The following is a 26,353-nucleotide window of genomic DNA, read 5'->3' on the forward strand; positions in this document are numbered from 1 at the left end:
TGTAGGGAAGGCAGAGGACAGAAGAGTTCCCAGGAGTAGATTGTTTGGGAGAGAAGAAATTACGTTTAGCTCGTGAGAAGGCAGTCTATGAAATGGGAAGGGTAGCCAAGACGGGAAAACGAATTATGAAGAGTGGAAATTTCTGCTGGAAGGAACGGAGGATCACAGATGCGGAGGGCACGGAGAAAGAGGGAGATAACACTTCTTGACAAGGGAAGCATGATAGGAAAAGTAGTGAATGTACATGCCACTGTGCATAGGCTTTCGGTAAACTGAAAAAGAAAAACCTGTATCTGAGCGGTGGACATGGACATCAAGGAAAGGAAGCAAGGAATTAGATTCCCATTCAGCTTTAAACTTAATGGAAGGGGCAAGATTATTAAGAGCTTCAAGAAAAGGTTGGAAGAGATTGGAGTCATGAGGCCACAGAGCAAAGATGTCATCCACATAGCGGAGCCAGAGTGAAGGTTGCACATTGATGGTAGGAAGAACAGTCTCGAAGTATTCCATGTAAAGATTAGCAAGGACAGGAGAGAGAGAGGAGAGCCCATAGCGACACCGAAGGTTTGAGAATAATATTTCCCTTGGAAGGAAAAGGAATTAAGAGTCCACACAGAGGCAGATAAGATCAAGAAAGACTTCAATAGGTATGGGAAGATGTAGAAACCCTTCAAGGGCCTTCTCTCTAAGGAAATCAAGGACATCATCAAGAGGGACATTGGTGAAGAGGGACTCAACGTCAAGACTAAGCATCTTACAGGTTGGGAGAAAGCGAATCTGTTCAATGAAGTCTTGAGAGTGACAGAGGTGGGCAGGAGAAAAAGTACCAAGAAAGGGAGTGGGGGTTTTGGCCAAGCAAGAGAATGAGACAGAACCTCTAGAGGATATGATAGGACGAAGAGGAATATCAGGTTTACGAGTTTTGGGAAGGCCATAGAAATAGGGAAGAGAGGGACAGATGGCATGAAACCATTGAACAAGGTCAAAGGGTTGTAAATGCTGCAGCAAGGAGGCGGTTGGAGGCAGTGGAGATGTCCTGCCTAAGAGCAATGTGTGGTGTAAATATTATGCAGAAAATTCGGAGTGTGGAAATTAGGAGAAGGTGTGGAGTTAATAAAAGTATTAGTCAGAGGGCTGAAGAGGGTTTGTTGAGGTGGTTTGGTCATTTAGAGAGAATGGATCAAAGTAGAACGACATGGAGAGTGTATAAATCTGTAGGGGAAGGAAGGCGGGGTACGGGTCGTCCTCGAAAAGGATGGAGGGAGGGGGTAAAGGTGGTGTTGTGGGCGAGGGGTTTGGACTTCCAGCAAGCGTGCGTGAGCGTGTTAGACAGGAGTGAGCAGGGTAATATTTAGTGAAGGGATTCAGGGAAACTGGTTATTTTATATAACCGGACTTGAGTCCTGGAAATGGGAAGTACAATGCCTGCTCTCTAAAGGAGGGGTTTGGGATATTGGCAGTTTGGAGGGATATATTGTGTATTTTTATACGTATATACTTCTAAACTGTTGTATTCTGGGCACCTCTGCAAAAACAGTGATTATGTGTGAGGTGAAAGTGTTGAATGAAAATATTTTCTTTTTGGGGATTTTCTTTCTCTTTGGGTCACCCTGCCTAGGTGGGAGATGGCCAACTTGTTGAAAAAAAAAAAATTATTAAACAATATGCATGTCCTCACCAAACTAATAAAGTCTAAGCAACTGTACTATTCTAATATTCACTGAAACAAGAGGAGATACAGTGGACCCTAGCCTTTTGATGGCCGTGACTTTCGTGAAATCCAACTTTCAGCATAAATTTTCTCCAAATATAGCCTCGTGGTTCATGATTGGCCTCGTGATTCGGCGACCATCTGGTACACGTCGGAGCAGAATCCCAGCATCAGCGTGCACACAAAGCCAGTCTCCTGCACCATTCACACTCGGTGTGCCATTGTTTATCAACGAGTGACCACCCCACGGGTTCATATGATACGTTTCATAATCCATTGTTTTTGTGCTTGCAACTGCTAAATAAGACACAATGGGCCCAAAGAAAGCTCCTAGTGCCAGGCCTTTGGTAAAGAAGGAAAGAAATACGATAGAATTCAAGAAAAAACTTGTAGCAAATTACTAAAGTGAAGCAGGAAGAGGGAGGGGGGGGGGGGATGTGCCTTCTTCAGTGATTCTACGATATGCAAGATATACTAAAGAAGCAGGTATCGATAAAGGTTATAGTGCCAGCCAGCGATAATGTGTAGCATTAACAGTGTAGCAAGCAAGTTAAGCAATTAAGCGATAGAAAAACGACACGAAAGCAACTCTCCAATGTTGTTGGACGCATACAGGGCCAATTAACATATGCCGCCCTGCTATCTTCCATCACCCTAAACCTCTTACAGCATCTCCATCAAACTAGTTAAACATCTCCAAGTTAAGTGTAAATATTTCTTATTTATAAATTACGTACACTGTTTCAGTGTGAACAGTGTTCGTGGCTTCTGCTGCTGCCTCCGCCACCACTAATATGTACAGCTTCTCTCAGTGGCCCTTATAAACCCAACACCGCCACCAACACTTACTCCTCATATATGTTATGACTTATTTCATTCATAGTAGAGTATATATGTTTCTATGTTATCAATATTGTTTATTATGTCATATTAGATGAATTGCGATAGATAAATAAGCCGTAGAGATGATATTAGCGTCATATTGAAGTATAATAACTCGCCTCCCTCTCGCCTCCTACCTGTCTTCCATGCACCAAGAAGTCTTCAATAAAGGTGTGATGTTAAATGCTCATTTATCCATTTTATTAGTGCTTTATATTCATTTGTCATTGTTTTCTGTATGTAAATCTATATTTAATCTTTAAAAAAAATATTTTTTGTTAATACTTTTGGGTGTCTGAAATGGATTAATTGGATATCCATTATTTCTTAATGGAAAAATGGTTTCATTAATCTTGAATTTCGCCATTCGGCAGACTCTCTGGAACGGATTAATCATGAAACTCAGGGGTCCATTGTATAAAAGAGACTTGGAAGACACTCAGATTCCAAGCACCGACAAACTAGAAAAAACTAGGGATATTGTCCTAACTAAACTGAATGAACCACAACTATAACCTACTGATACAGTTAACGAGATATACGACTTTCTCGCAACTATAAGATCAAATCTCATCAGTAAAATCCCAGATGCCAATGACTGAGCAAGTGATTACTTAGGCAAGAATTCCCCAACATCCTTCTATTTTGAAACAACCGAGGGCACAGAAGTCACCACGATCACCGTGTCGCGCTTAAAAACAAATCGGGAAATCTAGCTCAAGTCCCACTATTATTGTACAAGCAAGTGGCTCATGTTCTTTCACCCAATAATGCATTAAGCTTTAACATCACTAGAAACCAGAACTTTCCTGACACTACTCAAGATAGCATGGGTTACACCAATATACAAAGGTGGTGACCCCACAGATGTAAACAACTACAGGCCAATATCAGACAAACTGTTGCTATCCAAAACCTCTGAGAAACTCATTCACAAGAAATTATACTCCTTCATAACAGCACAAAGCATCAACCCCCTGCCAAATCGGTTTCAGGAAAAACAAAGGTACAAATGATGTAATTGTAAAAAATGCTAGACCTGCTTTATACAGCCCTTGAAAAAATTAATATACACTAGGACTCTTTATCGACCCAAGGAAAGGTTTTGATACAGTAGATCACTGCATCCTATTCCACAAAACTGACCATTACAGTATAAGAGGCCATGCACTTACATGTATCAAATCCTACCTTACCAACAGATATCAATAAGTCTCTATTAAGGACACAACTTCAACAAGCCCACTGGATACTGGAGTACCACAGGGAAGTGTCCTTGGCCTCCCTGCTCTTCCTCTTAAACATCAATGATCTTTCAAACATATTACAAAAACTTACACCTACTCTCTTTGCTGACAACACAACTTATGTCATCTCCCACCCTGATCTTGCCTGGCTCAACACTATTGTTAATGAAGAGCTAGTAAAAATATTGACCTGGATGTCTGCCAATAAACTCTTATGTAATATTGACAAAACCTCTCACAGATACGTAATATTGACAAAAACTCAAAGATATGTTATTATGTACCACAATCAGCCCTACACACACTATACTATTCATTCATCTATACCTACCCCACCTATGCTATTTGTGCCTGGGGATCAACAGCAGCAACACATCTAAAACCAATAATAACCCAACAAAAACCTGCATTAAGAATCATCACACAATCCAATGCTAGACAACCCCACCCCCTTCCCCCCATTCTTCAAAGACCTAAACCTACTCACTGTACAAAATGTTTTACACCTACTACTGTGCAACCTACATTTACAGAACAGAACCATAAATTGTAATATTAATCATGAAATAAAACACTTTTTAGAGAGTTGCAACAGGACCCACAGACATAGTACCAGACAAAAAATATCTGACATTCCTAGTGTGGGGTTAAATCTTTTCAAAAACCTGGTACCTTTGATATACCTTTGAAGAGTTTCGAGAGTTTATCTACTCTCTGAGCCCGGCCATGGACCAGGCTCGTCTGGTGCTTGCCTGGTCAACCAGGCTGTTGCTGCTGGAGGCCTGCTGCCCCACATATCCATCACAGCCTGGTTGAACTGGCACCTGTTAAAGATACTTGTCCAGTTTTCACTTGAAGGCTTCTACACTTGTTCCAGCCATGTTTCTGATATTTTGATATTTCCGAGATTCCAGTAATTAACAATTATTTAGTTCATGATGAATTTAAATTAACTAATATTACTGTCACGAGGGACATGGTTATTAAACAGATAGACAAACTGGAGCAAAATAAGTCCCCGGGACCCGATGAGTTGTTTTCCAGGGTACTTAAGGAATGAAAGATGGAGCTTAGTCAGCCATTAACGAGTGTGTTTAATGCGTCCATCCTTACTTGTGTTGTGCCAGAGGAACTGGGTGCTAGCAACCACAAATCAATTACATTTAGCATTGAATGGAAGTATGATAATAGGGATAACTCAGTAACAGTCCCAGATTTTAGCTTGTCTTGTCTTGTCTAGGCCCTCCAGAATCTGAATCTGGAGAGAGTTCCGGGGGTCAATGCCCCCGCGGCCCGGTCTGTGACCAGGCCTCCTGGTGGATCAGAGCCTGATCAACCAGGCTGTTGCTGCTAGCTGCACGCAAACCAACGTACGAGCCACAGCCCGGCTGGTCAGGAACCGACTTTAGGTGCTTGTCCAGTGCCAGCTTGAAGACTGCCAGGGGTCTGTTGGTAATCCCCCTTATGTATGCTGGGAGGCAGTTGAACAGTCTCGGGCCCCTGACACTTATTGTATGGTCTCTTAACGTGCTAGTGACACCCCTGCTTTTCATTGGGGGGATGTTGCATTGTCTGCCAAGTCTTTTGCTTTCGTAGCAAGTGATTTTCGTGTGCAAGTTCGGTACTAGTCCCTCTAGAGTTTTTCCAGGTGTATATAATCATGCATCTCTCCCGCCTGCGTTCCAGGGAATACAGTTTTAGGAACCTCAAGCGCTCCCAGTAATTGAGGTGTTTTATCTCCGTTATGCATGCCGTGAAAGTTCTCTGTACATTTTCTAGTTCAGCAATTTCCTTGAAAGGTGCTGTTAGAGTGCAGCAATATTCCAGCCTAGATAGAACAAGTGACCTGAAGTGTGTCATCATGGGCTTGGCCTCCCTAGTTTTGAAGGTTCACATTATCCATCCTGTCATTTTTCTAGCAGATGCGATTGATACAATGTTATGGTCCTTGAAGGCGAGATCCTCCGACATAATCACTCCAAGGTCTTTGACGTTGGTGTTTCGCTCTATTTTGTGGCCAGAATTTGTTTTGTACTCTGATGAAGATTTAATTTCCTCGTGTTTACCATATCTGAGTAATTGAAATTTCTCATCGTTGAACTTCATATTGTTTTCTGCAGCCCACTGAAAGATTTGGTTGATGTCTGCCTGGAGCCTTGCAGTGTCTGCAATGGAAGACACTGTCATGCAGATTCGGGTGTAATCTGCAAAGGAAGACACGGTGCTGTGGCTGACATCCTTGTCTATGTCAGATATGAGGATGAGGAACAAGATGGGAGCGAGTACTGTGCCTTGTGGAACACAGCTTTTCACCGTAGCTGCCTCGGACTTTACTCTGTTGACGACTACTCTCTGTGTTCTGTTAGCGAGGAAATTATAGATCCATTGGCTGACTTTTCCTGTTATTCCTTTAGCACGCATTTTGTGCGCTATTACGCCATGGTCACACTTGTTGAAGGCTTTTGCAAAGTTTGTATATATTACATCTGCATTCTTTTCGTCTTCTAGTGCATTTAGGACCTTGTCGTAGTGATCCAATAGTTGAGACAGACAGGAGCGACCTGTTCTAAACCCATGTTGCCCTGGGTTGTGTAACTGATGGGTTTCTAAATGGGTGATGATCTTGCTTCTTAGGACCCTTTCAAAGATTTTTATGATATGGGATGTTAGTGCTATCGGTCTGTAGTTCTTTGCTGTTGCTTTACTGCCCCCTTTGTGGAGTGGGGCTATGTCTGTTGTTTTTAGTAACTGTGGGACGACCCCCGTGTCCATGCTCCCTCTCCACAGAATGGAAAAGGCTCGTGATAGGAGCTTCTTGCAGTTCTTGATGAACACGGAGTTCTACGAGTCTGGCCCTGGGGCCGAGTGCATGGGCATGTCATATCGCCTGCTCGAAGTCATTTGGCATCAGGATAACATCGGATAGGTTTGTGTTAACCAAATTTTGTGGCTCTCATAAAAAATTCATTTTGATCTTCGACTCTCAGTCTGGTTAGCGGCTTGCTAAAAACCCGAGTCATATTGGGACTTGAGTAGCTCACTCATTTCCTTGCTGTCATCTGTGTAGGACCCATCTTGTTTAAGTAGGGACCCAATACTGGACGTTGTTCTCGACTTTGATTTGGCATAGGAGAAGAAATGCTTTGGGTTTCTTTTGATTTCATTTATGGCTTTTAGTTCTTCCCGCGATTCCTGACTCCTATAAGTTTCCTTTAGCTTAAGTTCGATGCTTGCTATTTCTCTGACAAGTGTCTCCCTACGCATTTCAGATATACTGACCTCTTTTAGCAGCTCTGTTATTCTTTTCCGTCGCCTGTAAAGGGAGCGCCTGTCTCTTTCTATTTTACATCTACTCCTCCTTTTTCTTAGAGGAATAAGCCTTGTGCATACATCGAGTGCCACCAAGTTAATCTGTTCTAGGCCTAAGTTGGGGTCTGTGTTGCTTTGTATATCTTCCCAGCTTATATCGGTTAGGACTTGGTTTACTTGGTCCCACTTTATGTTTTTGTTATTGAAGTTGCTTAGCAGATTATGATGGGCTTAGAGAACACTTATCTGTTGACTGGGGTAACGAAGAGAGCTATCAATATGACGGTTTTCTGAACACTATACATGCTGCTCAAAGAACGTTTATCCCGTGTAAAGAAATTAGATCAAATAGAAATTACTCAAAATGGATGAATAATAGGCTGAAATATCTACTAAGGCATAAGAAGGGAATTTATAGGCGTATCAAAAGAGGCGAGGGTCATCTTATGAATCAGTATATTGACATTAAGAGGGACATCAAAAAGGAGATAAGAAAAGCTAAAAGGGACTATGAAATTAAAGTTGCTAGGGATTCGAAAACTAACCCAAAAAGTTTTTCCAGGTCTATAGAACAAAAGTTAGAGGTAAGATAGGTCCCCTTAAAAATAACTATGGTCATCTTACTGACAGAGAATGAAATGTGCTCGATTTTAAATAATTATTTTCTCTGTTTTTACACAGAAAGACACTAACAATATTCCAGAAATTAATTTTTATAGTGGGCCTGAAGAAGATAAATTATATAACATCACAGTCACTAGCGAAATGGTTGTGAAGCAGATAGACCCACTGAAGCAAAATAAGTCGCCGGGTCTCGAGGTTTTTTCAAGGGTTCTTAAGGAATGCAAAATGGAACTCTGTGAACCATTAACTTATATTTTTAATTTATCTCTTCAAACAGGTGTAGTGTCTGATATATGGAAGATGGCTAATGTAATTCCTATTTTTAAAACAGGGGACAAGTCGTTACTGTCATATCACCGCCCAATAAGCCTAACCTCAATTGTAGGCAAATTACTAGAATCAATTATAGCTGAGATTATAAGAAGCCATCTCGATAAGCATAGGTGACTTCAATATAAATCTCCTGCAAGACCAGGACCCACACGTAACTGAATTCACAAACACAATGAGTAACTGCATGTTGCTATCAACAGTAACAAAACCTACAAGAGTTACGGAGACTAGTGTTTCCCTACTTGACCACATCTGGACCAACACCATATCCCCTTTAAAATCAGGCATAATTGCAGATAATACCACAGACCACTACCCTACTTTCCTCATAACTCTTGGTAAAATACCCCAAGACACTACTAAAGTCACCTTCAGACTTCACAATGAGGCAGCCATTAATAACTTCACAACAGCAGTAACAAACATTGACTGGCACACTGAGCTAGAAATCTATACAGACATTGACGAATGTTTTAATAATTTTCTAAAAAAGACCCTGTACCTCTATAACAAGCACTGCCCTAAAAAAACTAAACAGATGACAGCTAAGAGACTGAACAGTCCCTGGCTAACACCCAGCATTCTCAAATCCATAAATACAAAACACTGATATGAAAAACGGTACAGAATGGGTCACATAACCAGAGACCAAACAAAACGTTACTCGTCAATCCTAACCAGCCTGATAAGAAGGGCAAAAAAATTGTATTATGAGAACAGATTATCCAACTTATGAGGCGATATAAAAAAGACCTGGAAGACCCTATCAGAAATTCTGGGAATGAAAAAGATATCACGAAATAGCGAAATAAAATTAGCAAAATCAGATGAACCCCAACTCCCACCAACAGAAACAGCAAACAGACTCAATGATTTCTTCTCCACTATAGGACAAAACCTTGCCAATAAAATCCCAAGCTCAGATACCCCACCAAATGACTACCTCACTGGCAACTACCCGAACACACTGTTCCTAGCTCCGACTAACCCATACGAAGTCTCCCTTATTATCAACGCACTAAAAAACAAGGCAGGAGATTTAAATACCTTACCACCCTTTATATACAAAAAAGTGTCACAAGTACTATCACCAATCATTGCAACACACTAACAAATCCATTGAATCCTCCACCTTCCCTACAGCTCTCAAAATAGCAAGGGTCACCCCGATCCATAAAGGAGGAGACCAAACAGAGTTGAATAACTATAGGCCAATATCCAATTTACACCCTCTCTCAAAAATCTTCGAAAAATTAATTCATAAACGAATCTACTCCTACCTCATCTCCCAAAACATTCTCAACCCCTGCCAATTTGGATTCAGGCCTAATAAAAATACTAATGATGCTATTATACACATGCTAGAACATATATACACTGCAATAGAGAAAAAAGAAGTCCCACTGGGGATCTTCATTGACTTACGTAAAGCTTTTGATACAGTTGACCATGACTTGCTCCACGTAAAATTGTCACACTATGGTATAAGAGGGCACTCCCTCAACTACCTCAAGTCATACCTCAGCAACAGAAGCCAATATGTGTACGCAAATGGAGCAAGCTCTTCCGCTCAACCAATTACAGTTGGTGTCCCACAGGGAAGTGTCCTTGGCCCTCTTCTCTTTCTCCTATACATAAATGACCTACCAAATGCTTCGCAATTACTCAAACCCACACTTTTTGCAGATGACACTACATACGTCTTCTCCCACCCGAGCCCAGTCACGCTAGCCAATACTGTAAATACCGAATTACAGAAAATATCTACCTGTACGAGGACTAAAACTTACACTAAACATTGACAAAACCTACTTCATTCAGTTTGGTAACAGAGCTACAGATGTACCTCTTAACATAATGATAAACAGATCACCTATCACAAAGCTAACAGAGGGAAAATTCCTAGGAATCCACCTTGATAATAGACTCAAATTTCATACACATATACAACAAATTTCTAAGAAAATTTCCAAGACCGTAGGCATACTATCGAAGATACGGTACTATGTTCCACAGTCAGCCCTCCTGGCCCTTTATCACTCTTATTTACCCCTATCTCACCTATGGAATTTGTGCATGGGGCTCAACAACAATTAACCATCTCAGACCACTAATTACCCAACAAAAGGCTGCAGTTAGAATAACAAATTCTCACTACAGGCAGCACACTCCACCAATATTCAATACACTAAACCTACTCACCATACAAAACATCCATACTTATTACTGCACCTATTACATACATAGAACACTTAACTCTGATAATAACCCTCCCCTCAAACATCTCCTTGCCAACCTCAACAGAACACATGACCATAACACAAGGCACAGATCACTCTTTGATGTTCCTCGTGTCCATCTCACACTATGCAAAAACTCAATGCACATAAAAGGCCCTAAAATCTGGAATTCATTACCTGTAAATATAAAAGAAACACTACCTGTTTATAAATTCAAGTCTCTTCTCAAAGATCACTTACTCACTCAAAACCAAATAAATACTGAATAACTGAACCTTATAAATTGTATATCCTAAATGTTACTCACAATTATATCACACAAATGTTAAACCTAGGACCCAATCTAACTATTATTTTTTTAAATACACTACCTAACAGAATACTCCATTCGACTGAATGTACAGCAATGCATGCAACCATATGACCTGTCTTTGTAATACTCATTTGTGCTTTATAGTTATCTGTTTACAATAATGTTTTATCACTGATTTCATCATTGCTTAGTTAATCTTAAGTTAATTTTAAGTCAGCCCGTAATGCTATGCATATAAGTGGCTTTGGCATGCTGCTCTTACCTGTATTTTTTTGTACCTCTGTATGCTAAAATTACTAAATAAATAAATAAAATAAATAAATAAATAAATGATACTCAGCATGGATTCACGAGAGGCCGTTCTTGTCTAACTAATTTAACTTTCTTCAGTATAGCTTTTGAGGCTGTTGATCACGATAAAGAATTTGATATTATTTACTTAGATTTTAGTAAGGCTTTTGATAGAGTTCAGCCCCAAAGACTTAAAGAAAGTAGTAGCTCATGGCACTGGGGGAAAAGTGCTCTCGTGGATCGAGTCATGGCTCACAGACAGGAAGCAAAGTGTGTCCATAAATGGGGTTAAATCCGAGTGGGGATCTGTAACAAGTGGCGTACCACAGGGATCAGTCTTAGGCCCATTGTTTATAATGTATATCAATGACTTTGATGAGGGTATTACTAGTGATATGAGCAAATTCGCCGATGACACAAAGATAGGTAGGATAATCGATTCAAAAGTAGATGTTAGGGAACTTCAGAAGGATTTAGACAAACTCTATTCTTGGTCAGAAAAGTGGCAGATGCAGTTCAGTGTAGATAAATGCAAGGTTCTGAAGCTCGGAAGTGTCCATAACCCTAGCACTTATAAGTTAAATGATCTAGAACTTAGCCATACAGATTGCGAAAAGGACTTGGAGGTTATGGTGAGCAGCAACCTTAAACCAAGACAGCAATGCCTAAGCGTACGTAATAAGGCAAATAGATTACTGGGATTTATATCTAGAAGTGTAAGCAACCTAAGTCAAGAGGTTATACTGCAGCTTTATACTTCATTAGTAAGGCCTCACCTAGATTATGCAGCTCACTTCTGGTCTCCATATTACAGAATGGACAAATTCATTAGAAAACATTCAGCGTAGAATGACTAAATTAATACATAGCATTAGAAATCTTCCTTATGAACAAAGATTGAAGACTCTTAAATTATATTGACTTGTTAGACGAAGAATGAGGGGAGACCTGATCGAAGTGTATAAGTGGAAGATAGGCATTAATAAAGGAAATATTAACAAGGTCTTGAGGATGCATAACTTGATAAATGAAGAGCATAACTTGATAAATGAATCTCAGCATGGATTCACGAGAGGTTGTTCCTGCCTGACAAATTTACTGATGTTCTTCAATAGAACATTTGAGGCAGTTGACAGTGATAAGGAATATGATATTGTTTATTTGGATTTTAGTAAAGCCTTCGATAGAGTACCTCACAAGAGACTTAAGAAAAGTGGCAGCTCATGGTATAGGAGGTAAAGTTCTAGCATGGATAGAGGCATGGCTTACCAATAGAAAGCAGAGAGTTACCATTAATGGAGTGAAATATGAATGGGGATTAGTCACTAGTGGCGTTCCACAAGGATCAGTTTTAGGCCCTCTCTTGTTCATAATTTACATTAATGATCTTGATGAAGGGATTACGAGCGACACGAATAAGTTTGCTGATGATACAAAGACAGGCCATATAATTCACTCTGAGGAGGATAGCAATGAACTCCAGGAGGATTTGGACAAATTAATGTCTTGGTCTGAAAAATGGCAGATGAAGTTCAATGTGGATAAGTGTAATGTTCTAGCCCTTGGTAATGAAAATAACCCTCGAAGCTATAATCTAGGTGAAGTAGAGCTTGATCATACAGAATGTGAAAAAGACTTGGGAGTCATGGTAAGCAGAAATCTAAAGCCAAGACAGCTTTAGTATGCATAACAAGGCCAACAGATTACTTGGATTTATCTCAAGAAGTGTAAGTAACAGAAGTCCAAAAGTTATTTTACAGCTTTATACATCACTAGTGAGGCCTCATTTAGATTATGCTGCTCAGTTTTGTCCCCTTACAACAGGATGGATATAGACTCATTAGAGAACATACAGAGAAGAATGACTAAAATGATTTACTGTGTAAGGAATCTCCCGTATGAAGATAGACTTAAAGCCTTAAATCTCCACTCTGTAGAGACATAGAATGAGGGGAGATATCATTGAAGTGTATAAGTGGATGATGGGCATAAACAAGGGAGATATTAATAAAGTACTGAGGGTGTCAAACCAGGTAAGAACCAGAAATAATGGATTTAAGTTGGATAAATTTAGATTTAGAAAGGACATAGGTAAGTACTGGTTTTCTAACAGAGTTGTAGATGCATGGAACAATCTTCCCAGTTGGGTGATAGAGGCTAGGACCTTGGGTAGCTTTAAGAAGAGATTGGACAAATATATGAGTGGGAGGGGCTGGGTTTGATTGGTGTCATTAGGTACGGGAGTTATTTCTTGGGTAGCTTTAGGTAGAGGTCGTTTTGATAAGGACCTGCCTCGTATGGGCCAGTAGGCCTTCTCCAGTGTTCCTCCATTCTTATGTTCTTGTATCTCTCCAAGAGAGAACCCGCAGTAATGAATTTAACCCTTTCAGGGTCGACAGGCCCTCTCAGAGTGGTCGGCCAAATTTCAAAAAAAAAAAAATCTTATGAAAAGATAGAATCTTTTCCCGATCATAATGACACCAAAAGTATGAAATTTGATGGAAAACTTACGGAATTATGCTCTCGTGAAGTTAGTGGTCTCGACGATGTTTACGCATCGGCAATTTTGCCCACTTTGAGCCCTATTTTCAGCCAATTCCAGTGTACTTGTCAACACAAAATCATAACTATGTCTAGAACTCTATACAGTGGACCCCCGGTTAACGATATTTTTTCACTCCAGAAGTATGTTCAGGTGCCAGTACTGACCGAATTTGTTCCCATAAGAAATATTGTGACGTAGATTAGTCCAATTCAGACCCCCAAACATACACGTACAAACGCACTTACATAAATACACTTACATAATTGGTCGCATTCGGAGGTAATCGTTATGCGGGGGTCCACTATTTTCTATCGAACGAGTACAAGAAACCATCCATTTACCAATTTCAACTATCCAATACAGTGGTCAGAATTTAGCAATTTTGCTAATTTCACATAAATTTCAAAAGATGCCAATTTCCGAATAGGGTCCAGGATAAACAAGAAAGACATTCCTGGCACTAAAATAACATTTCCTCTGTTCATTAGTCATGTCCAAACGCCCCTCTTACATTCTTTTGCTTTCCACTTTGAAATTTTATTCTCACAAAAAAAAAAAAAAAAATTATAGAAGATTTACTGTTATGCAGACTACTGCATTAGTGTAGAAATGGTATAAATAATATCAGCGCACTTGTGAAAGAATATTAGACTCGCCAGTTGACGTGTATTGGACGCATAACATGATTTGTTTACTTTTGAATTTTGGTAAAAGTTGAACATTTCTGCTACTTTGAGCTCAATTTCAAGGTACTTTTCTTTGTAAAACCAGTCAAAATCATCTCAATTTCTGTAATATGTCTTCCATTCTATAAAATGAGACCAGGAAAACTAGAATGCAACAATAAGTACCATACGAAAATACAGTGCAAAGTCGCTGTTTTAATCCAAAAATACGGTCAAAGTTTTTTTTTTCTCATTACGCAGTGTGCTGCAGGATTTTTTCCAGGTAAACACTGACCACAGACCCATTCTTTAAATGTAGGCCTACCAGCTTTCTCTCACTAGATTTGAGGGCACTAGAATTTAGGCGTACTAGTACATCAAAAACCCTGGTGCGTAAGCCGTACTAGTATGGCCGAAACCCTGAAAGGGTTAAATTAGACAAGTTTAGATTTAGAAAGGACATAGGAAAGTATTGGTTTGGAAATAGGGTAGTTGATGAGTGGAACAGTCTACCTAGTTGTGTTATTGAGGGTAGGACTTTGGGTAGTTTATTTTATTTTTTTTTTTTTTTCAACAAGTTGGCCGTCTCCCACCGAGGCAGGGTGACCCAAAAAAGAAAAAATCCCAAAAAAGAAAATGCTTTCATCATCATTCAACACTTTCACCACACTCACACAATCACTGTTTTTGCAGAGGTGCTCAGAATACAACAGTTTAGAAGCATATACGTATAAAGATGCACAACATATCCCTCCAAACTGCCAATATCAATATCAAATTTAGGTTGGATAAATACACAAGTGAGAGGGGTTGGATTTGAGTGGGACTTGCAAATGAGTGGATAGAGTTATCAGAGCTTATTTCTTGGGTAGCATTGAAAATTGGGTTGGGCAAATGTTTTGTTAGTGGGATGAATTGTAAAGGAACTGCCGAGTATGGGCCAACAGGCCTGCTGCAGTGCTCCTCCTTTCTTATGTTTCCTCCCTGTCTTCCATTCATCAACAACAGTCTTCAATAAAGGTAACTGACATGTTGAATGTTCATTTTTTTGTGCATGTAAAAAAAAAAAATTGTTGTTGATACTTCTGAGTGTCTGGAACGAATTAATTGGATTTACATTGTTTCTTATGGGGAAAATGGATTCGAAAATCATCAATTTCGATAATAGTCACACTTCCAGGAACGGATTAATTACGAAAAACGAGGGACCACTGTACTGTAATATGTTTTGAACTTTTTTTTTTCAACGTCGGCCATCTCCCACCGAGGCAGGGTGAACCAAAAAGAAAGAAAATCCCCAAAAATAAAATACTTTCATCATCATTCAACACTTTCACCTCACTCACACAATCACTTTTTGCAGAGGTGCCCAGAATAAAACAGTTTAGAAGCATATACGTATAAAGATACACAACATATCCCTCCAAACTGCTATTATTAATCTTATTAATGATAAAACTTTTTAATTACCTAACTTTTATATCAATATGCAATAATGAACATTAAAATGTACTGTTCCATAACCTGTGTCACTATAGTCAGTAAGAATTAGAATTAGTCTGCCCAAAATGAATAGGCATGCTAGTGGCTTTCTTTGTCATTAACATTTTGTGATATGTAAACCACACATTGTAAGCTTTACAAGGAAATCAACATTTTCATTTTTTTTTTATTTTTTCATGCTTATCCTAGACATGGCATTGTTGATTATCACTGATGAATGGACGTTTGCTCTATACCCAGTGGAGGTGACAAAATGCTTTCTCTCTATACCCAGTGGAGGTGACAAAATGCTTTCTCTCTATACTCAGTGGAGGTGACAAGAAGCTTACCATGAGATCAATGCCTCTTCTTCTCTCATCCACTAAGATGTGTTCCAAGAATGTATAGTACAACATCTGACCCATTTGCAGTCTCATCTTAGCAAACTCTATACTGGGACCTGTATAGTCTTCTGTGGCTTGTGTGTACAAGCTGCAGAACTCTTCACTTAATTCTGTTATCAGTGAAGCAATCCTTTCTTCAGGGTTTGCCTTGCAACTTCTGAAAATATACAGTACTGTTGTTATTGTTATTATTGTTATTATTATTATTATTATTATTATTATTATTATTATTATTATTATTAAAAAATCAAACTTGGTACAGGGTGAACGAAAGTTAATCAGGCTTGATTCACGGAAGGAAACGACTGTTTCAATTCTTAGAATAAACAATTTTAAGCATCAAGGCTACCACCTTGAAGAGTAAGGCATTCTGGAATCGAATTATTGTAATGCATCTTGTACACCTTATGTAACATGCTCACATATGCCTGCTGGATGCTCAAGCATCTACTGCTTAAACCTTCCTTCACATCCTCCCTCCAACACATCCTGGGACAACCCCAAAACCCTCCTTCCTTCCTTCCACCCTGAATTTATACACCCCCTCTTTAAGTAAGTTTATTCAGGTAATACAAAGTTACACTGATTATCATACATAGCAGCATATGGTGTAGAGAACCTAGGATAACCCAAAAAGAGTCAGTGACTTATTTCCACTGGGGTCCTTGTGATAGTTATTTATATTTAAAAGTTAACAACAGGTAAGTATCTTAACCCTTACACTGTCTGCCCTATAATATTACAGCTTGTAAGCCAGTGTCGGTCCCGTAATGTTAATCCAAGATTCTAGCGGCTTCAAATCTTGCAGAAGAAAGTTGGTAGGCCTACATACGAGAGAATGGGTCTGAGCGGTCAGTGTGCGCAGTATAAAAGAAAATCCTACAGAACGCAGTGCATAATGAGAAAAAAAAAAACTCTGACCGTGTCATCGGTTTAAAACAGCAACTTTGCAATGTATTTTCGTATGGTATGTATGGTTGTATTCTCATTTTCTTGGTCTCATTTGTTAGAATGGAAGCTATATTACAGAATTAGAGATGATTTTAATCGGTTTAATGATGAAAAGTACCTTGAAATTGAGCTCAAAGTAGCGGAAATGTGATTTTTGCCGATGTTCAAGAGTAAACAAACGACATCACTGCCCAATACATGCCCAACTGGCCGGTCTAACATGTAGTCACAAATGGACTGACATTATTTATACAATTATTACAATAATGCAGTAGTCTGCATAACAGTAAATCTTACATTTTTTGTGAATAAAAGTTCAAAATGGAAAGCAAGAGTAATATAAGAGGGGTCTGGAGATGTGACTAATGAACAGAAAATGTTATTTTAGTGCCAGGAATGTCTGCGTTGTTTATTCTGGACCCTATTTTGAAATTGGCAACTTTTGAAATTTGTGTGAAATTGGCCAAACTGCCAATTTCTGACCACTTTATTGGGTAGTTGCAATTGGAAAATGGGAAGTTTCTTGTACTCTTAGAACAAATGGAGTTCCAGCGAAATGGCTACGAGTCTGGTCGACTGGAACAATGGAATTGGCCAAAAATAGGGCTCAAAGTGAGCGAAATCACCAATGCATAAATATCGCCAAGATCACTAACTTTGCAAGAGTAATTCTGTAATTTTTCCAACAAATTTCATTCTTTTGGCATCATTACCACTGGGAAAAGATTCTCTACCATTTCATAATAATTTTTTTTTTTTTAAATTCTTCGACACTGAGAGCAAGTTTGTGAGCACGAGTCAACAGTGAGAGGGTTAACTATGTAAAAGCAGTTACAATAAAAGAAGACATACTAAGGGCGAGGTAAAATTAGTTATTTTCATACAAGAAATCACTCTTCTCCCTTTCTGTAGCCTTATTCATGAGGTACATTTTGATTCTCTTGTTGAACTGGCTCATGCAATGACAGGCTTTGACAAGTGCAGGCAGTCTACTCCACTCTTATTATTGCATAGAAAAATGTCTGAAGCCTGACCACTGACTCAAGGTACTGCAAAGTTGTTCTTCCTTCCCCTAATTCTATAACCGCATTGGTTCCCGGCCTTAAAACTGGCAGCAAGATATCGGGTGCACTGGTTGTGAACAATTTTATAAACGTACTTTAGCTTTAGTTGATTTACCCTGTCTTCAATATTCAGAATGTCCAGTTGTTGTAATTCATCCTGGCCAACATGTTCTTGGACCCAGGTCCAGAATGAATCTCACCATTTAGTTGTAGGTAATTTGTAGCCTATCTTTCAGTTTTTTTTTTTGTTTTTTTTTTTTTGTTAAGGCAGAGTACCATGAAGAGCAAGAGTAGTCTATAATACACGGAGCTAGACATAGGGTCCTGCGAGCCTCGGTGGGTAGACACTGCACCTGTCTGTAAAGAAACTTAAGTATGGCATTCACTACCATATTGCTCCTTATTAGTTCTCCTGACATGCTTGGGGCCAAGGGTATCCCCAGATATTTTACTGAATTAACTGTAATAATAGGTTCCTCATTACACTGGACATAAAAATTAGTTACCCTTTTTAATTTATGTTTCGTGTCAAAGAATGTGGCTTCTGTTTCCCCGAGGTGTAGTGATAATCTGTTGTCTACCAACCATTGCTACAGGACTCTAGTTCTAATGATAGTACATTAGCAATGTCTTGTGGGTCTTTACCTGATACAAACAGAGCACTATCATCTGCATACAACAGAAGCTTGCATTTCACACTGACAAGCATGTCATTCATATAACACAAGAATAGCAAAGAAGCCAGGATACTACCCTGAAGAGCCCCACGTGTTATTGGCATAGGTTCTAATTCTGTGTTGTTGATCTTGACAATTTGTTTCCTGTTGCTCAGGTAGGACTTAAACCATTCTACAGAACTCGTGCAAGAAACTACAAGCTGTCGGCATAATACATTGTGGTTGACCATATCAAAGGCCTTTTGCAAGCCTAAGGTTACCATTCCTATGAAATTCCCTAGACACATTTCAGTTCTCAGGTAGCGGTCAAAGAGATATTCGGGTGTGTGTTGGTAATCCTTTATTCAGGTACAACATAATGAATGCTCCTAGCTGCAAAGAGACGAAACAAATTAGGATGCACAACCTGACGTTTGAGTACACGTTGTACCTCTTCGTCCTGATATATCACTGACTGGCACAGTATGGAGGGAAATCTACAGTGGGTGTGCATTGCCTTCCCCGGCACAATACGTGAATATTAACTCGCACATCAGGGAGGTAATAAGTGTTCCGTCGGCCTCGCTCTCTCTGTTTACACTCACATTTCTCCCCCTCACCTACAGGCGGCACCCCGGTGTTGCCAGCCTGCCCCCCCCCCCTCCCGCAGTTTCCAGAAGGAAACTCATCACTCCGTGACAATCCCGTAGGTACGCTGGCGGACGTCTCTGCGTGGTCTTGGAGGTGGCGATACGGGCGTGTTTTGTGCGACGGTCTGGCTGGGTGCTGGCTCTTGTGCCTGGTCTGCGTGCTCCATGGGTGGCTTTGGGGTTGTTGCTGTGTCGTGCAACTGTGGGGGTGTGGTCGCTGCATCGCCACTGGATATCTGAGGCAGCTCACTGTTCTGTGCCGCACTACATGCTGGCATGGGTAGGGGGTAGGGGGTGGGGAGCGGGGGAACAGGGTATGGTGGTGGCACAGGCTGGTTGGCGTTGACCAGCCCGAATGTGGCGCAGGAACCGCCGATTGCACAGAGTAATCCGTCCCGAGCCATCTACTTAGACCAAATATTGGTCGTACTGCTTCAACTCCACTACCACAGCGGTCCTGTCCCATCTCGTACTGTGGTTCCCAGTTTGGTTTTGCAGAAGCATTCGATTGCCGGGCACTAAGGGGATAAGCTGCCGAGTGTGGTGCTGTAGATCGTCTATTTGTTTGGCGAATCTTAGCCGGAGGGCCTCTTCTTGCATACTCCACGTTTGACGCCACACAGGGCGAATCAATGGGTTGGTGAACACCGGCATTCCCGGAGCAATGGGTAGCAGAGCCCGAAGATTCTTGCCGAAGATGATTTGTGCTGGTGACATACTGATCTGAGGGTCTGGCGTGTTTTGATACTGAAGCAAGCCGGCGGTCACCGCCTCTGAATCGAGGCTCCTGTTTGCATCCGTGTGCGATGTCAGTAAGTGCTTCATAGATTTGACGGCTACCTCTGCCCACCCGCTGGACTACGAGTGGTGTGCCGATGAACGGCGATGGCTCACTCCCCATCGTCACAGGAGTGACTCAGTTTCTTTTGTGGTGAACACCGGGCCTTCGTCTACGCTCAGTTCTTCGGGAACACCAAATGTTGCAAAGTAACTGAGAAGAGCCGTGATGAAGCCCTTGGCACCCGACTTGGACATGACAATGTGTGGCCAGCCGCTGAACCTGTCCACGATGACTAGGTACCCAATGCCGCGCACTACGCAAAAGTCAGCAGCGATGGCTTGGAAGGGGTTGCTTGGCACACATGGTACAGGCGGCATACGAGGCTGGGAGGGTGACATTCCCCAGCAGGCATGGCACCTGGAACGTGTGCTCTCCATGTCTCTGGTGATGCCTGGCCAAAAGATAGCGCCCACTGCCCTACTGTGCATGCGACTGCTGCCTTGGTGAGCGGCGTGAAGCGTCTGTAGGACCTCATTCCAAAGTCCCTGTGGTATCACCATCCTGTGGTCCATCATGACGACTTCATCCATGAGAGAGAACCTGTCGCGGTACTGCCAACATGGCTGCAGCTCCTCTGGTAAGGCATTCTGGGATGGTGGGAACCCAAACTCAGCTAGTGGTGTGAGCAGCTGGAGGTCATGGTCTGCGGAGGTGCACTCCTCGACTCTCTCCCATGTGACGGCGCCGAGAGAATCTGCTGATGATCTTGCTGCTGCCACGAGGAGCGTCTCCAGGTCCCCTTGGGTGCCCGCCGGGACCCGGACAGGTGACAGAGCGCACATTTCGCTGGCTGTGTCCTTTGAATCTGTGGCTGATGGGTACCGTGATGTTGCATCCGCTGCCGGGGTGGTCTTGCCGGGGACGTGCAGGATCCGGTACTGCCACATGAGGGTGCGCTGCTTCAGTCTGAAGAGCCTTGGATTGGTGATGTCATCTAATGCCTGATCCCCGTGGATTTTCACAAGCGGCTTGTGGTCGGTCGTTATGATGAGATCCAGGCACCCCATGGTGAAGAAGCGGCCATCTTCCAGTGCCCATGCGATGGCCAAGGCCTCTCCCTCAATTGGAGCATACTGCTTCTCAGCGCCCCTTAAGGAAGGAGGTCACGGAAAACTGGAGTGCTGATGAAGTAGTCTGTGGACTAGAAGTGTGCTACATTGTTCTTATGTGTGTGTGTGGCACAAGCATGATAGTGCCAAGGAATAAATACATTTCAGCTACAGTTATATCTTTCCACCTGCACAGCCGTGACGATTCTGAAACAAATGCGTTTCCATTGTATACTGGTAGTACATGTTGGTCTGGGTAACAATCAGGTTCATTATTGGCTCATCAATGTATAGTTGAAAACAGTCGAACTCTGTAGACTCATTTGTGATGGGACAGTGTGGCATGATGCCACTTCCACTGGCATCAAATTTGAAAGAATGTGGCACAAATGGTGTACTTTCTGTCCGGTTCCATTCGCAGTCACGTGGTGCACCTGTGGCATGTGGCATGGGGGAGCAGGAGGGACAGGAGTGGAGGCAGCACATGGTTGAGAGAGTGTTGGGCAGTCCTTTATCTGCCCACCCACCACACCATGAGGTCTAGGCACCATGCCACCCACCTCTTCCTCCATCCTAGCAAACTCTTCTTCATGATCAATATCACTATCAGTGGCAGGGGTTTTGGCTTGTGACCTGCCACAACCCTTGCCGACTGCATATGGCACACTGCCTGAATGTAGGCGCCGCCACCCAAAATTACGTTTCACTGGGGAATAACTATAATCACTTTCACTCGACGAATCCTCTGTGGGCATAAAATCGATCACCACCACCACTTATATCACTTGCTATCATCAACACCATAACACATGGAAAATGATAATTTCCTCTTGCGGAGTTGCCTCTGGGTAGTAACACTAGCAACCCCAGAGGTGCTGGGCTAAGGATCTGGTATGGCCACACTGTCCACCCCCAGAGGTGATGGACTGAGGGTCATCTGGGTTGTCATCAATAGTTTCACTAATTCCTTGATCATTAGTGGTCATACCGGTGTCAAATCCACTAAATTCGCATTCTGCATCACTTTCCGAGAATTATAGTATTAGACAAGGCGTGAGTGAACCACGGGGTTTGGCCGTGAAGTTGACCAAAGATGGAGCTGAAACTACTGGTGCTACCACACAATACCCCAGCGTCCCCGATTTCTTCATACTGCGCACACCGAGTGCACAGACCCATTCTCTCTTGTCTAGGCGACTCAGGTCTATCACACCAATTTTGAAGGAATGAAAAATAAAACTTATCTACGTTCGGAGCACTATGCACATGAATGCAGATCTATGTTTGGACAGTTAAGGGTTAACTGGTGCAATATTATCAAGGATAGCAGTGAATATTGCTTTGAATTTTTCCCAGGCATCATTTATGTCTGTGCAACTTGTAATCACTGTCAAATCATAATTTTGTAGCCTATTTACCAGTATTTCTTTGCTGTAGTTTCTAGCTGACCTCATTTTAACTGTCCTGTGAAGGCCTGTCCAATCCCTAATGATTTTCCTGGTACAGTAAATGAACAGATGATCGCTAAGACCTGTGGTAATGACGCTTGACTGGCTAGTGCTGTCTGAGTGATTACAAAGGATGTGGTCTAATATGGTGGCTGAAAACGGTGTGATCCGGGTTGGTGCATTAACCCGTAAACGGTCCAAACGTATATATACGTTTTTTCAACATTTGAAAGTATGTAAAAAGTAGATTTTTTTTTTTTTGTTATATTTGAAAATGTAAAAAAAATGTACTTCTGTAGCACTACACATGTGAACGTAGATCTGCTTGGACTGTTCACGGGTTAATTAGTCGAGTAACTATTTAATCCCACAATTTGCTTATACAGTGGACCCCCGCCTAACGATGGCATCGCGTTATGTTAAATCTGCCATACGATACATTTGAATGCAAAAATTTTGCCTTGCCTCAAGCGATTCGTCCGGGACGTGTCCCACACATGGCCTCAGCGCCAGTGTTTACAAGCCAGCCAGTGCGGTTGCATCTACGCATACATTTGGTACATTTCACATTATCCCAGTGTTTTTAGTGCTTGTAACTGCAAAATAAGTCACCATGGACCCCAAGAAAGCTACCAGTGCCATCCCTGTGGTAAAAAGGGCAAGAATTAGTATGGAATTGAATAGAGAGATTAAGGAAATGTGTGCAAAGTGGGTTGAACTGCCAACCTTTACGGATGAAAATCACCCTGACACAGCTACTGCAAGGCGTGTCAGCAACCTATACAATGACAATGTTATGGCCCATTTAAGGAAAGTCTTAAAAGAACAGGAGGTACAGAGCTCTATTTACAGATATGTTGTGCGACAGAGGTCCAGTGACTCTCAAGCTGGTCCTAGTGGCATTAAAAGAAGGGAAGTAACCCCGGAAAAGGACTTGCTACCTAAAGTCCTAATGGAAGGGGATTCCCCTTCTAAACAATAACCTCCACACACTCCCCTCCTCCCATCCCATCAATCATCACCAGATCTTCAATAAAGGCAAGTGTCATGTATTCTATTCTTAGTAGAGTAGTAATTGTGCACGTCTTCTTCAGTTTGTGTGTATTAAAATTAATATTACATGTGGTAAAAAAATTTTTTTTATCATACTTTGGGGTGTCTTGCACAGATTAATTTGATTTCCATTATTTCTTATGGGGAAAATTAATTCACCTTACGATAATTTCGGCATACGATGAGCTCTCGGGAACGGATTAATATCACAAGGCGGGGGTCCACTGTACATGTTACATAGCCCATTATTTTGCTGTTCGAAACAGATAGTACTGAAGTCTCCCAATATCACTGTCTCAGAATTACTATCGGTTCCGGACAAGATTCTCGAAAAATTCTCCAAGAATTTATCACTGGGGGCAGTAACTAGTTCCTACTAGAATTCGTTTAGTCTTTGGTAACAACACTTCAAGTCATGGAATCTCCAGTTTATCATCATTCAAATCAGGTCTTAGGTTGTAGGCTAAGTCATTTCTTACATAGGCACATACCCAAAAGCCATGTCTATTCCTGTGTTGTAACCTTCTATTTTGACCTCGCCGTCAGTCACCGTGACATCCAATCAAGATTCAGAGATGGATATAACTGTTGACCTAGTTCTGTAAGCTAGAATCCTAATCTCTGACATCTTGGGTAAGAGTGACCTCGCATGACATGAACCAAGTGAAGGCCTTGGTCATCCTATTCTGCTCCATTCTCTCTTCAATGCCCAAACCATCATAACACTTCATCCTTCCATCCTCAACCCTCTGAATTATACATTCGGCAGCTTCTAATTTCTACACTTCAAATTCCCTGCAAATATTCACAGTGCTCATTCTTCTCAAATGACATCACCACTGCCTTCAGCCTTCTACCTGCTACATTTAAAAACTATGCCTCACACTTGTATGAAAATGCTGGTACCCAACCTGTCCTTTGAGCATTTTAATGGATTATTCGCATACAGTTTGTAACAAATTTTTAACAGATTAAGTTGTCCTCTATCCATAAAAAAAATATAGAGTCCAACAAACCTCATTTAAATAAATAAAAAAAAAACGTAAGGTACAGGTCCGCCATCACAAATCTGGCAAACAGTTATTCGGTTCCTTCAGTTATTCGGCACTAATTTTGGCTAGCATAATTTCAAATTTCCAGGGTCGCCACACCAACCTGCTGGTACTGTTTGGTGGTGCTACTTGCTGCATAAGTCACTCCAATTTCTTTTTCTCCATTTATTGTTTTAACCTGCTTGCTTTTAGCCCTAGCCATGGTTCCAATGAATAAAAGAAATGCTTCTCATTATGTAAAGCACCTACACAGTACATTGTACATTAAAGATAAGGTGGCTTTGAAGCCACTGTCGGTTGTCATGAGCTCAGTCTCATGATGCAGGAGAATATGCTTTATTACGCTAATATCAACACTACAGCTTACTTGCCTATCACAATTGATCTAATATGACAAACAATATAAATAACATAAAACATGTTAAATACTCCAGAATGAATAATATTTGGCATAACACCGAGCAGTTCGACGGAGGTATGAAGAGGATATGGTAAACAAATACCATTCTCCTATCCTTGTCTTGGAGGCTTATATTAGAGAAAACGGAGTATAGCACAGGGCTAACTATGATATACACTCGTAGTCCACCATAAACATGAAACAAAAAAAGTTACTTTCTCTCTATAGATTATCACACATAGCAGCATATGTGTAGAGAACCTAGGATAACCCCAAAAAAGTCAACGTGGCTTATTTTTAGTACCTGGATTGGGTTAGCCATATATGATTTTTGGTAAATATTCGATTCCCAGCCAGGGTAGAAACATTAGGTGTGTTTCTTTACACCTGTTGTATATGTTTACCCATCAGTAAATGGGTACCTGGGTGTTAGTCGACTAGTGTGGGTGTTATCCTGGGACACTGACCTAATTTTCTTGAAATACTCTGCATAACAAGTGCCTTTCTATACAGTAGTATGTCACTGATGTCAGCTAGGCCTGTATACCTTGTACATGTATGTGTAGTAAATAACGATATTTTTATTATTATTATTTTTATATTATTATTATTATTTTCTCTGTTACTGTTTGTTGGGTTATCTTATTCAAATTTGGGCAATGTATGATGGAAAAGATACTTCTTAACGTACACCAAAAATGAAAGAAATCAGACCATAAATAGCGGAATTCACTTCTCAGCCATTAGCGGCCGCTTAGCGGTATATTTTTGTAAAGTTATGGTTATACAGTGGACCCCCGCATAACGACATTAATCCGTTCATGAGAGCTCATTGTTATGCGAAATTATCGTTACGCGAATGAATTTTCCCCATAAGAAATAATGGAAATCAAATTAATCCGTGCAAGACACCCAAAAGTATGAAAAAAAAATTTTACCACATGAAATATACATTTTCCTACACACAAAGAAGGATACATACACAATAGTAGAGTAGTACATCCACAGTATACTGTATATTGTGCATGTACTACTCTACTAAATGAAGAATAAATGACACTTACCTTTATTGAAGATGCAGCAATGACTGATGAGACACTGTGTCCTGGGAGTGCCTTTTCCTCCTGAGTACTGTAGGTCCTG

General features: G+C 41.0%; 1 protein-coding gene across 2 annotated transcripts in view; it reads right to left on the reverse strand.

Moving 5' to 3' along the window:
• Positions 1–26,353, reverse strand: part of Rbf (Retinoblastoma-family protein) — a 319,473-nt gene that overhangs the window by 191,403 nt on the left and 101,717 nt on the right. For both annotated transcript variants that reach the window (XM_053784060.2, XM_070093847.1), the window contains one exon: positions 15,993–16,203. In XM_053784060.2, coding sequence (XP_053640035.2) covers positions 15,993–16,203 — 211 coding nt within the window. The remainder of the gene's footprint in view (positions 1–15,992; positions 16,204–26,353) is intronic.

This window comes from Cherax quadricarinatus, chromosome 43 (assembly GCF_038502225.1).
Source record: "Cherax quadricarinatus isolate ZL_2023a chromosome 43, ASM3850222v1, whole genome shotgun sequence".
Taxonomy (NCBI): Eukaryota; Metazoa; Arthropoda; class Malacostraca; order Decapoda; family Parastacidae; genus Cherax; species Cherax quadricarinatus.